Source organism: Copadichromis virginalis, linkage group LG23 (genome assembly GCF_057382275.1).
Source record: "Copadichromis virginalis isolate Kocher_CV1m ecotype Utaka linkage group LG23, C_Virginalis_male_GT1.1, whole genome shotgun sequence".
Taxonomy (NCBI): Eukaryota; Metazoa; Chordata; class Actinopteri; order Cichliformes; family Cichlidae; genus Copadichromis; species Copadichromis virginalis.
The window spans coordinates 34,243,494-34,256,595 of NC_140639.1; the positions used below are offsets into that span (position 1 = coordinate 34,243,494).

The following is a 13,102-nucleotide window of genomic DNA, read 5'->3' on the forward strand; positions in this document are numbered from 1 at the left end:
GGCCTGACGGTAATAGTTCAAACAGTTGGTTGCTGGGGTGAGAGTGGTCCTTGATGATATTGCCAGCTCTGCTGAGGTACCGAGAGTGTGCAGTGACCTCCAGGCTGGGCAGAGAGCAGCCAGTGATCTTCTGGGCTGTGTTGATGACCCTCTGCAGTACTTTCCTGTCTGCAGCTGAGCACCCTGCATACCATGTTGTTATGCTGTACGTTAGGATGCTCTCTATGGTGGCTCTGTAAAATGTCACCAGCAGCCTCTCCTCCAGGTTGTTCCTCCTGAGCACTCTCAGAAAGTGGAGACGCTGCTGGGCCTTTTTAACCACCGCTGTAGTATTTGCAGTCCAGGAGAGGTCATCAGATATCTGCACGCCCAGAAACCTCATGGAGTGTACCCTCTCCACACAGCTCCCGTGAATGTAAAGTGGGGCCGGGTCTGCTCTGCCCTTCCTGAAGTCCAAGATAAGTTCTTTAGTTTTCGTGGTGTTCAGTTGGAGGTTGTTAACTGAACACCACTCAGTCAGTCTGTTGACCTCATCTCTGTAGTCCGACTCATCCCCCCTTGAGATGAGTCCAACCACTGTGGTGTCATCTGCGAACTTTATGATGGTGTTTGAGAGATGGGTAGGGGAGCAGTCGGATGTGTAGAGCGTAAACAGGAGGGGACTCAAAACACATCCTTGTGGAGACCCGGTGCTGAGTGTGATGGTGCTGGACCGGTGGGGGCCGAGTCTGACAGACTGTGGTCTATTTGTCAGGAAGTCCTTGATCCAGAGGCAGATGGGGGTGGAGAGTCCCAGGTGAGACAGTTTCTGGACCAGGATCTCCGGGATGATATGATTGAATGCTGAGCTGAAGTCCAGAAAGAGCATTCTCACATAGCTTCCTCGGTGCTCCAGGTGACTCAGCGCAGTGTGGAGCGCTATGGTGATAGCGTCCTCGGTGGAACGATTTGTCCTGTAGGCAAATTGGTGGGGGTCCAGAGTGGGAGGCAGACCGGCCCTGATGTGCTGACAGACCAGTCTCTCAAAGCACTTCATCACTACAGGCGTAAGTGCAACAGGCCTGTAGTCATTTGGGCTGGCCACAGCTGTCTTCTTGGCGATGGGGATGATGGTGGAGGTTTTGAGGCAGGGCGGGACGGTGTTTGATGACAAGGAAAGGTTGAAGATTTTAGTGAAGACTCCGGTCAGTTCGTCAGCACATGCTCTGAGAACCTTTCCATGTATTCCATCAGGACCTGCCGCCTTCCTGGGATTCACTGACCTTAGAACACACCTCACTTGGTGCTCCCTAAGTGTTAGTGTGCCAGTGCTGGGGGCGGGTGGAAGTGGTGTGGCAGCTGAGGGCTTGGTCGTCTCAAAGCGGGCGAAGAAACGGTTTAGATCCTCAGCCAGTGAGGCATCAGTCCTAGATGAGTGTCACAAAGCCATGTTTGTATTTATTTGCACTGCTTTTCACTGTGGATGTCAATTTATGTGAAGCTTTAAGTATTAAATGGTATAAATGTTTTTTTCTGAACAATATATATATATATATATATATATATATATATATATATATATATATATATAGTGGGCTACTGGAACAAGAAGGCATCGGTGGGCAAGGGACGAAAACAGGGCGTTGTTGGAATGCTACTACGCAAGTAACCCCGGCGGAAGGGGCTACATGAATAGGATGAGGGACCTATGGATTCTTCGATACCCAACATCCACAATGACGGCGAAACAACTAGTAGCTCAGTGTTCCAACATTCGAAAGAAGGGACTGCTCTCACAGCTAGAGATTGACGAGGTACAACACAAATGCTACGGCAAGGAGGAGTCAGGACGCCAGGTCAGGGGGGAGATATCATCACCCCCACCCGAGATTGGGTACATAGCCCCAAGTGCGATAGGAGAAGGATCGTTGAGTGCGAGAGGAACTGACCTGAAAAATAGGATCATGGCCAAGCTTGAAACCTGGATCCCCCGTAGCCGGTTACCAAGATTACGTGAAGTACCCTCAGAAGGTCTGCTAGATGATGTTAATGCAGCACTACGGGCAATACCTACAACCACGATTACCGACACTAACAAGCTCATCTACAATACGGCAACAGTGATCAGTGAGATGCTTGGCTACAAGTTGAACAGCCACAAGGGGCAGTACCCTCCATGGAGAAGGAGGCTAGAGGGCAAGATCAAAGTAGCACGGAGGGAGGTTAGCCAACTAACAGAGTTGCAGAAAGGTGCGACAAATAAGGTGCCTAAGAAATACAGCAAGCTGTCCATACCTGAGGCCTTGGAAACTGCCAAGCAAAGACTCACAGCCTTGGCCAGCCGCTTGAGGAGGTACACCAGAGAGATAGAAGGCAGGAGAATAAACCAGCTGTTCTCCACAGAACCAGCAAAGGTGTACTCTCAGTGGCAAGGGAACAATAAGAGAACAGCACCACCAAGGCTGGAGACGGAGCAATACTGGAAGAGCATATGGGAGAAGGATGCAACCCATAACGGCAATGCTCAGTGGCTAGTGGATCTGAGGGCAGACCACAGCGACCTCCCTGAACAGGGTCCAGTAACCATCACAGTGGCAGATATCCAAGAAAGGGTCTCCAGTATGAAGAGTTGGACAGCACCAGGGCCCGACATGGTTCACGCCTACTGGCTGAAGAAGCTGACTGCACTCCACGAGCGTCTGGCAGCACAAATGAACCAGCTGCTAGTTAACGAGAGACACCCGGAATGGCTAACTGAAGGCCGGACGGTCCTGATCCCCAAGGACCCCAAGAAGGGACCGGTCCCCTCCAACTACCGACCAATAACCTGCCTCAGTACTACATGGAAGCTCCTGTCAGGCATCATATCGGCTAAGATGAACAGGCACATGGGTCAATACATGAGCGGGACACAGAAAGGAATTGGCAAGAATACCAGAGGTGCAAAACACCAGCTACTGGTAGACAGAACAATCAGCCGAGACTGCAAGACCAGACTGACCAACCTGTGCACTGCCTGGATTGATTACAAGAAGGCCTATGACTCAATGCCCCACAGCTGGATACTGGAATGCCTAGAATTGTACAAGATCAATGGGACCCTAAGAGCCTTCATCAGGAACTCAATGGGGATGTGGCGTACAACACTAGAGGCCAACTCCAAGCCCATAGCACAAGTTACCATCAAGTGCGGGATCTACCAAGGAGATGCTCTGTCCCCACTGCTGTTCTGCATAGGCCTGAACCCCCTCAGTGAGATCATTAACAAGACTGGCTACGGATACCGACTACGGAACGGAGCAGTTGTCAGCCACCTCCTGTACATGGATGACATCAAGCTGTATGCCAAGAGTGAATGAGACATCGATTCACTGATCCACTCTACCAGGCTATACAGCAATGACATTGGAATGTCGTTCGGACTGGAGAAGTGTAGTCGGATGGTAACAAAGAGAGGGAAGGTAGTCAGAACTGAGGGGATTGAACTACCAGAAGGCAACATTGCAGACATAGAGGACAGTTACAAGTACCTGGGGATCCCGCAGGCAAATGGGAACCGTGAAGAGGCCGCTAGAAAGGCTGCAACCACCAAGTACCTGCAGAGGGTCAGGCAAGTCCTGAGGAGTCAGCTGAATGGTAAGAACAAGATCCGGGCCATCAACACATACGCCCTGCCCGTGATCAGGTACCCTGCTGGGGTAATAAGCTGGCCAAAGGAGGAGATAGAAGCCACTGACATAAAGACAAGAAAGCTCCTGACCATGCATGGAGGGTTTCACCCCAAGTCCAGCACCCTGAGGCTGTACGCTAAGCGGAAGGAAGGGGGCCGGGGACTGGTGAGTGTCAGCACCACAGTCCAGGATGAGACAAGGAACATCCAAGAATACATTGGGAAGATGGCCCCAACTGACCGAGTGCTCAGTGAATACCTCAGGCAGCAGAAACCCAAGAAAGAGGAGGGAGACGAGGAACCATCATGGAAGGACAGGCCCCTGCACGGTATGTACCACCGGCAGATAGAGGAGGTGGCTGATATCCAGAAATCCTACCAGTGGCTGGACAAAGCTGGACTGAAAGACAGCACAGAGGCACTAATCATGGCAGCACAAGAACAAGCTCTGAGTACAAGATCCATAGAGGCTGGGGTCTATCACACCAGGCAAGACCCCAGGTGCAGGCTGTGTAAAGATGCCCCAGAGACAATCCAGCACATAACAGCAGGGTGCAAGATGCTAGCAGGCAAGGCATACATGGAACGCCATAACCAAGTGGCCGGCATAGTGTACAGGAACATCTGTGCCGAGTATAACCTAGAAGTCCCGAGGTCAAAATGGGAGATGCCCCCAAGGGTGGTGGAGAATGACCGAGCTAAGATCCTGTGGGACTTCCCGATACAGACGGACAAAATGGTGGTGGCTAACCAACCGGACATAGTGGTGGTAGACAAACAGAAGAAGACGGCCGTAGTGATCGATGTAGCGGTTCCGAATGACAGCAATATCAGGAAGAAGGAACACGAGAAGCTGGAGAAATACCAAGGGCTCAGAGAAGAGCTCGAGAGGATGTGGAGGGTGAAGGTAACGGTGGTCCCCGTGGTAATCGGAGCACTAGGTGCGGTGACTCCCAAGCTAGGCGAGTGGCTCCAGCAGATCCCGGGAATAACATCGGAGATCTCTGTCCAGAAGAGCGCAGTCCTGGGAACAGCTAAGATACTGCGCAGGACCCTCAAGCTCCCAGGCCTCTGGTAGAGGACCCGAGCTTGAAGGATAAACCGCCCGCAGGGGCGTGCTGGGTGGTTTTTTTTTTTATATAAATAGCTAAATAGACAGAAATAGCTGTTGAGATGTCTGCATTTTAGGAATCTGAAGAAAGACATTTAAAAATGTACATGTTTAGTCTAACATTTTAGTATATTTAGTACGAGTTAGCAAGCATACTTAAGGTGAAAGACTAAATATCAACCCCGGTGATTATACAGCAAAGATCACATGTATACTAATTTGTTATAGACATTTGTGGACATACCTTTTTAGGTTGAGAATTTGATGCCATGTGGAAATCATCAGTTGCCCAGACTCGTTTTGCTGGTGGACGAGTGTCTGAAATCTGATAATGGGTTACATACAGTTAATCAAAATTATAAAAACCTACTAACAGAGTTGAAACAGAGTGTAACACTGGATACTTTAAAGAAAACATGAAACAGTAGTGATTACTAAACTTACAATAAAAAATAAAAAAAGCAATAAAAAAAATCCCAGCTGTTTGCATAACTACTAAGAGATTTGAAAGTGAGTGTAACTTTAGAAACTTTAACTAAAATATGGAACAGTAGTGGTTACGTAACTAACAAAGGGTATACAACAAAATTCTTGCTTGCATAATACTAACATGTAACCATATGTCTAACATTTAATGATAATGTAACTGTCCACTATAAATCCTTAATGGAGGAAGACGTTTTTTTAAATTTACCTTGCTGCCTGGAGGACATAAGGAGGTGGGTCTATTCTCCGTTACCAAGGACAACCTGGCTGGTGCTGTCTGCTAACCCAGGAAAAACAGTATATAATGTTAAGACATTAAGTGACCTGACACATTAATTTCACTCTAAAATGCAATGCATGGCATGAACTGGTATGCCAGTTGGGTAACAGATCGTTTTTCTAGTGGATGTGTGTCTGAAATCTGATGAGAAGTTATGTACAGTTAGTCAAAATTATAAAACCTACTAACAGATTTGAAACAGAATGGAATATTTGATACTGAACAGTAGTGGTTACTAAACTTACAAAGCAATAAAAAAAAATCCCTGCTGTTTGCATAATGCTGAGATGTAACCATGAATATGTCTATAACATGTAATTGTAGTGTAATTGTCTGTTGTAAATTCTTAATAGAGGAATATTTTTTGATATTTACCTTGATACCTGGGGAACATAAGGAGGTGGGTCTATCCTGTGTTTCCAAGGATAACCTTGCTGGTGCTATCTGCTAACCCGGGGAAAAGGGTATAGAAGACATTAAGTGACCTGACACATTCATTTCATTTAAATGCTCTGCATACCATGCACTGTTATGCCAATTATGTGACATTATAACAAACAATCCTAAACTGTATGGGTAGGTGTTCTTAACTGTCTCAAACGTGTTTCGAAAACTGTTCAACTGTCTGTGATCACTACCATATCTTCATTACCTGGTCAGATGGAAAACTACTGACTGCCTCATCTTGGTTGTGGCCAGTGAGCATTGGGACAGCAGGATCGACCAGGTCAAGTGGTTTCCAGCGCTTCTTTTGTGCCTGGGATCTTTTATTTTTTCTCGGCATCTGGTAGAATGTCAGCAGAAAAACAGAATATTAATTGTTGGCATTTCAAGCATGTGATCAGACCCAGCTTTCATTTTAAGTCAAGCATAATAACCAGGTAGCTGCATTGGTAACCAAAAGACTTTACAATGCAGTAAATCGACAAACAGTAAATGAATCAAAAATTCTGATGTATACCAGCATTTTTTTATTTTAACCCTCTGATACACAAGATGACTACAAGAACCAAAAAAAAAAAAATCTCTCTTTTCTTTAAATAGACATATTGATAGTGTCACTACCCGGTCTTAAGGCTTTGTTAAGTAAAGTTCCATAACAGTTTGTATATTGTAATTGGGAAAGTGATTACCTTGAAAGTTGGGAGGCAGATTTGTTGACCACGACAATTACTCCATTTTGGTGTACAGTAATTGGGAAAGTAATTACCTTGCAAAGCTGGGAGGCAGTGTTGTTGCTGGGGCGCTGGTAGAATGCCAGCAGCAAGCAAACCCAGATGTTCACAGCTCCTACTTAACACCTTAAACTTTCCAAACAAATCTTACAAGAACATTTGGCAAAGTGATTGGCTTGCAAACCTAAGAGACAGTCTTGTTGCCCACAACAGTTTTGTTATAGAGTAATTGGAAAATTGGGTACCTTGCAAGGCTGACAGGCAGTCTCGTTGCTGGGAGGCGGTCTTGTTGCTGGGAGGCGGTCTTGTTGCTGGGGCTCTGGCAGAATGCCAGCAGCAAGCAGACCCAGATGGTCACAGCTCCTACTTAACACCTTAAACTTTGCAAACAAATCTCACAAGAACAATTAGCACCATCTAATCTTAAGTTTTAATTACAAACAACGGCTCTGGAATAAAATGGCATCCAGCGCTAAACACACCTATTTTCTAGATATCAGCTGAACAAAAACATAGAAAATATAAGGGGGGCACTTACCTTGGCTGAAGCAAGAGTTGAGGTGTTAAAGGCTGCTGTAGTTAACGCCTTATAAAAACAGAAAAAGAGGTGTGAAACGCGGCTACAACGAAGCTATTGTTTCGGATGCGGCGACAGTCGCCACTTAAAAGTTTTAATTACAAACGATACCTCTGGAATAAAGTGACATCCAAGTGCTAACCACACCATCATTTTGTAGATATCAGCGTCCAGACACAGAAAATCACTTTCAAAGTCAATTTCAAGCCGGAGAGGCTTACCTATGCTCAATATCCGCTAGCTAGCCACCACCGTGACAAAGGGCGTGAAATGCGATTGCCAAGATACACATACAAAAAAAAAAAAATCACTTCGCTTCTTAAAAGTTTTAATTACAAACGATACCTCTGGAATAAAGTGACATCCAAGTGCTAACCACACCATCATTTTGTAGATATCAGCGTCCAGACACAGAAAATCACTTTCAAAGTCAATTTCAAGCCGGAGAGGCTTACCTATGCTCAATATCCGCTAGCTAGCCACCACCGAGACAAAGGGCGTGAAATGCGATCGCCAAGATACACATACAAAAAAAATCACTTCGCTTCTTAAAAGTTTTAATTACAAACGATACCTCTGGAATAAAGTGACATCCAAGTGCTAACCACACCATCATTTTGTAGATATCAGCGTCCAGACACAGAAAATCACTTTCAAAGTCAATTTTAAGCCGGAGAGGCTTACCTATGCTCAATATCCGCTAGCTAGCCACCACCGAGACAAAGGGCGTGAAATGTGATCGCCAGGATACACATACAAAAAAAATAAATAAAAAATCACTTCGCTTCTTAAAAGTTTTAATTACAAACGATACCTCTGGAATAAAGTGACATCCAAGTGCTAACCTCCGCTAGCTAGCCACCACCGAAACAAAGGGCGTGAAATGCGATCGCCAAGATACACATACAAAAAAAATCACTTCGCTTCTTAAAAGTTTTAATTACAAACGATACCTCTGGAATAAAGTGACATCCAAGTGCTAACCACACCATCATTTTGTAGATATCAGCGTCCAGACACAGAAAATCACTTTCAAAGTCAATTTCAAGCCGGAGAGGCTTACCTATGCTCAATATCCGCTAGCTAGCCACCACCGAGACAAAGGGCGTGAAATGTGATCGCCAGGATACACATACAAAAAAAATAAATAAAAAATCACTTCGCTTCTTAAAAGTTTTAATTACAAACGATACCTCTGGAATAAAGTGACATCCAAGTGCTAACCTCCGCTAGCTAGCCACCACCGAGACAAAGGGCGTGAAATGCAATCGCCAAGATATACATACAAAAAAAAAATTCACTTCGCTTCTTCAAAGTTTTAATTACAAACGATACCTCTGGAATAAAGTGACATCCAAGTGCTAACCACACAATCATTTTGTAGATATCAGCGTCAAGACACAGAAAATCACTTTCAAAGTCAATTTCAAGCCGGAGAGGCTTACCTATGCTCAATATCCGCTAGCTAGCTTTAGCAGCGTGCCGAACATGACCACGACAGACAAAGAAATCGCCCAGACAGGCATAAAAAATCACTTTCAAAGCTAAATTTCAAACAGAGGGAGAGATATGGACTTACCTTGTCAAAGCTTACGCTGTCTTACCGAACACTTCAGAAAATCACGTTCAAAGGTCAATTTCAAACCGGAGGCGAAGAGACGCGTGGAAGTCACTTATAAGGTCAATTTCAAACCGGAGGAGGGGCGGAGAGACGCACGCCGTTGATAGTGTCGTCATTGCGTTAATCCAAATAAGGGTAGACAGGCCGTACTACTCCCGACATACCACTAGAGTGAGCCAACGCACCACAAATGAAGTTTCAACAAGATAAGTTTCACTTTTACTTCCCATTCATTTCAATGGGCAAAAACTAGCATTAAAATATTCATATTTAAAACACTATAGAAGTAATAAACACCAAAAGTCATAGCAACTCATTCCTGATCCAGCCGCACAAAATGATATAACATATATGAAGCTTGTGTCAAAACTGTGGGAGGAAAATAATAATAATAATAATAATAATAATAATAATAATAAATCCGAGCAATAGTAATAAGTGTGCCTTTTGGCATAGGCACACTTAATAATTAAAAGGTCAGATGATAAACAGAATTTGTGTACAGTTTAATGGTGATCAGTGATGAGGTTGGATGAATTTTTTCACTGATTGTTTTTTCTTAGTACCCATCTTATTAAAGGGCTTATTTTAAAAGGCGTGCTGGAGGAGGCCAAATTATGTTACAACCAGTTAGGACAGTTTTAAATAATGTTTGTTTGTCTTTGATGTTCTTCTGTACTTTTCAGTCTGCAACAGAACACGATGTTCTCTCTTTTTGTGCATTTCTCTGTATTTGTATCCAATATAGTAACATTGTCTTCACCACCACCACCCACGCACCCAGCATTTTGTGTTTTTGCACCGCCTTGTACTTTTGTTTAATTCATGACAACGCCTGACAACTTGATATCTGCACCTAAATTATAATTAGATACGACTTGTCACACGAGGACTGACTTGAGCTGCAGTTATGGGCTCATGGATATCATTTCATAATCAGATTATTTGTGTTTGCATGCACATGAACCTCAAAAACAGCCATTAGGAATGGGCTCTCACACACTTTGCATACACATACTTCCTGATCTTTATGTATTCAGATGAGATGTTCTGCATCTGTGAGAGTCATAGATGCAGAAAACTGCTGACACAACTTTGACCTCATCTGTCATTTTAAGCCTCTTAAAGTAAATCGTATTAAAGGAAACTCAAACTCAAATCACAAATAACACAGTGACAGAGACAGAAATATATAAACTTAATGTGGTTTAAACTGTCAGTCAGCAGGTAAATCTCTGTATTTCAACAAGCTGAGTACCCTCGGAATAAATCTGCCACTCTGTGTTAATGCAAAGTGACACTGTTACTATTTGTCACGCCTGTGCTAGTTTATAACACAGATGCAAGTTTTCTTGAACCCCATCATCACAGGTTAATGAAGCACAGAACAGATAATTATATGCTGATTTAGATTTTTAATCAGTAATTTCTTCATGTCCTGATGCTAAAAGTAGCTTTTAACTATCCCTGTTTGAATATATACCTAAAAATAAGAACTGTGTCAGCTTAGACTTTAAGGCTGCGTTTGGTGTCAGATTAGCCTCCAGAGATTTTTTGCACCAAAGCATTTCTGGTGCCAGAGGTTTGCAGTTGTTCAGAAGTCAGAAGATCTGGAGCCAGGTTACTGGGCCCTTCCTGAACTGCTGTGGGAGGTAGTTCAGAAAAAGGCTCACATGGGCAGTTTTTCTATGGGCAAAACTTCAAATTAACCTTTTCATACCACACTGATAGTGCAGATGACAAAAAGAAAAACACCCCCTTCTAATGAATAGATTTGTTCAGTGGTCTTTTTTTCTGGACATTTGTTAAGCAGAGTACTTCTTCTGAAAGATGTTTTTTCTTACAAATTGGCGTGTTTAATTAGTACCCAGCTATGTCAGTAACAAACCAACACTAATCAGAGCTTCTCTTCTGTTTTGACAGCAGAAAAATGAGCTGATGAAGTCCTTACTCTTGCTGCATTAGATGTCGGCATCTAATTGTATATTATATTATAATTGTATCCCCCAGCAGCCAGCTGTGAGAGTAAATTCTGACCTGCTCTGAACCCTGCCAAGTCACATTGTGGAAGTCTGCAGTAAAACTGTCCACCATTTTACTGTTAACCAGAGAGCTGGCAGGAGGGCATGTGGCATTCTTCCTGTACTCTGGTAAATTATGATTGCAGCATTTTACCCACTGACAATGTAAATTGTAGTGATAAAGAACAGGAGGCAAGAAGGTCAAGGTTGTAAGCTATGCATTAGCTACTAAAATATGGTAAGTGCTGAAAAGAGTGCATGTAATGGCACTGTTTACAGCACAGATCAGACAGTAATACAAGCTCCTCAGCAGGTTTGCTGTGGCTTCTGTTTGACCTGCAGTCCCGAGTGAAAGCAGGAACAACAGGCGGTCAGAAACAGGTGAACAGTAAAGAACTTAGGAAGGCTAACCCTGAAAATCAAATGGAAACTGTGCTGCAGCTGGTGTAGCTCCATGCTTGAGCAGTGAAAGTGATTTTAAAAGAGTACCAGCTATGCAAAGAAATATGCACACAGGCGTGCTTTTCAATTGGTCAGTTAAAAGAGAAGATGTACATGTTGTGATGGTTGATTATAAAGGGTCAGAACATATTATGGCATGGCATTTCTAAACAAGTAAAGGCAGACTTGGATATATTTGCCAATACTTCACCCATTATTTAAAGCCTTCAGTTTTGCAGCCATTAAAAAAGTTATTGTTTTTTTTACTTGAGCCAGAAATTAGACAAGAGACTGGAGCATTAACCCTTGCAACATTAGGCTTGTTTTTTCAGAGGTTTTTGTTGAACCACACTTAAATTAGCAAATACACTCACATAGCATGGTCTGTTCACTGCAAAGCACACCCAAACTGTGATTAACCGCATACAGATCACCCATGATCATGATAGCATGGAGCATTAAATGAAAAATGTATGGACCAATCCTGTTTGTAAGATTGTTACATAACTATTTCTTTAATGAAAAGTGTATTCTCCCTTTCCCATCTTGTTGACTAAAAACTTGGTCGCTGTAGCTGATGTTCTGCATGTCAAATAAATGTCAAGGTGCAATTCATTATGGTCAGCTGAGTGGAGTAAAAAAGCTCCAAAAGAACTTGAATGAGCTGGAAACACCACAAGGTCGTTACAGAAGCCCTGTAGAGTCCAGGCCCCAGTGGGTTAGAACACCAATTTAATCATGGTGGCAAATTTGCTTTTAATTCAAAGATGGGGATGGTGCAAACTTTCAGTAATGCTTCATGGCATTACTTTGCTAATGTGGTGTCATGGTGGCTACATCACATATCTTACTATAACAATCATAGCGCATTTATGTCTGTATGTATCCTTTTTTCTCCTTAACTGGTGGGTCAATCTCAATGAAACTTTGCAAGAACACGTACAAGAAGACAGTGTTAATTTCATCATGTCCCTGCAAATGTTCTCTGTTTATGTTTGTTTCAGGTGTCATGTTCAACAGATGTGACTCGTATGTACACAAAAATTTGAATTCACAAAGCAATTTTATTCAACCCTTCACTGTTTTTTGTACTGCAGACCTTTTTGAGGGGTAATGGGATCATTATAAACGGATATGATTTATAATGTAGTTTATCAGAGCTCAGTGCAAAACCACAGTTCACTTCTGTTGTAATGAGATTCAATCTGTTGGGCTCTCTCTCATGGTTTGGTCTCTCCCTTCAACGTGGGATTTTTTTCAAGTCTCAGCATAATAAGCATAGGATGGATGTATTTTTCAGTACTGAATTACAATCACGACTTCTCTTGTTGCTCTCTGTGTTCATTAATTTGATTTATATTGTTATGAAAAATAAAGAAAAACCCAGCTGTCTTGTCCTTGGGGTGTCTCCTCTTCTAGTTTTCAGTAACCATTCTTCAGTTATACTCAGAGTTTTCGCCATCAGTGAAAACTCAATAGATCTTTGATTGCATAGCTCCAGCTAAGTGGAACTAACCCCAAAGGCAATAAAATAAGAATACTTCAAAGGCATATGGTAAACAATAGTGAAACGTCATGACTGTAAAAATTATATTAAAAAGTTTACTCTGATGTCACTATATGGGATGTCATTTTATTTCAAACTCTACTACTGTACACGCAGCAGCTTAAGTGTTGTGTTTACATAAAGCTAAACAAAAGGGAAGGGAGAGCAGGAAAAAAACAGACGAGCAATTTTAAG

At 43.1% G+C, this 13,102-nt stretch overlaps 2 protein-coding genes across 3 annotated transcripts in view; one reads left to right on the forward strand and one right to left on the reverse strand.

The window, feature by feature from the left end:
* klhdc8b (kelch domain containing 8B) overlaps positions 1 to 13,102 on the forward strand; it is a 269,063-nt gene that overhangs the window by 253,092 nt on the left and 2,869 nt on the right. The window lies entirely within an intron of this gene.
* LOC146681450 (uncharacterized) lies at positions 915 to 6,965 on the reverse strand. Of its 2 annotated transcripts, none has more exons than XM_085448889.1 (5): positions 6,179 to 6,965; positions 5,902 to 5,970; positions 5,455 to 5,523; positions 5,005 to 5,085; positions 915 to 1,406 (listed from the first exon to the last, which is right to left on the reverse strand). In XM_085448889.1, exons 1-5 carry the CDS (start codon positions 6,308 to 6,310, stop codon positions 1,401 to 1,403), a joined length of 357 nt encoding a protein of 118 aa, XP_085305015.1. In that variant the 5' UTR covers positions 6,311 to 6,965; the 3' UTR covers positions 915 to 1,400. The 2 variants fall into 2 exon arrangements, with proteins under 2 accessions (XP_085305015.1, XP_085305014.1); XM_085448888.1 differs by having other exon boundaries at positions 918 to 1,406; positions 5,902 to 5,973; positions 6,179 to 6,963.

Excerpts from the sequence above, each read along its gene's own strand:
- LOC146681450 (XM_085448888.1), bottom strand. The coding sequence starts at position 6,310 with ATGCCGAGAAAAAATAAAAGATCCCAGGCACAAAAGAAGCGCTGGAAA. Across the intron at positions 5,974-6,178 it reads GTAGTTTTCCATCTGACCAG|CAGATAGCACCAGCAAGGTT; the intron begins GTAATGAAGATA and ends TCCCCGGGTTAG. Across the intron at positions 5,086-5,454 it reads TATGTCCTCCAGGCAGCAAG|ATTTCAGACACTCGTCCACC; the intron begins GTAAATTTAAAA and ends ACCCATTATCAG.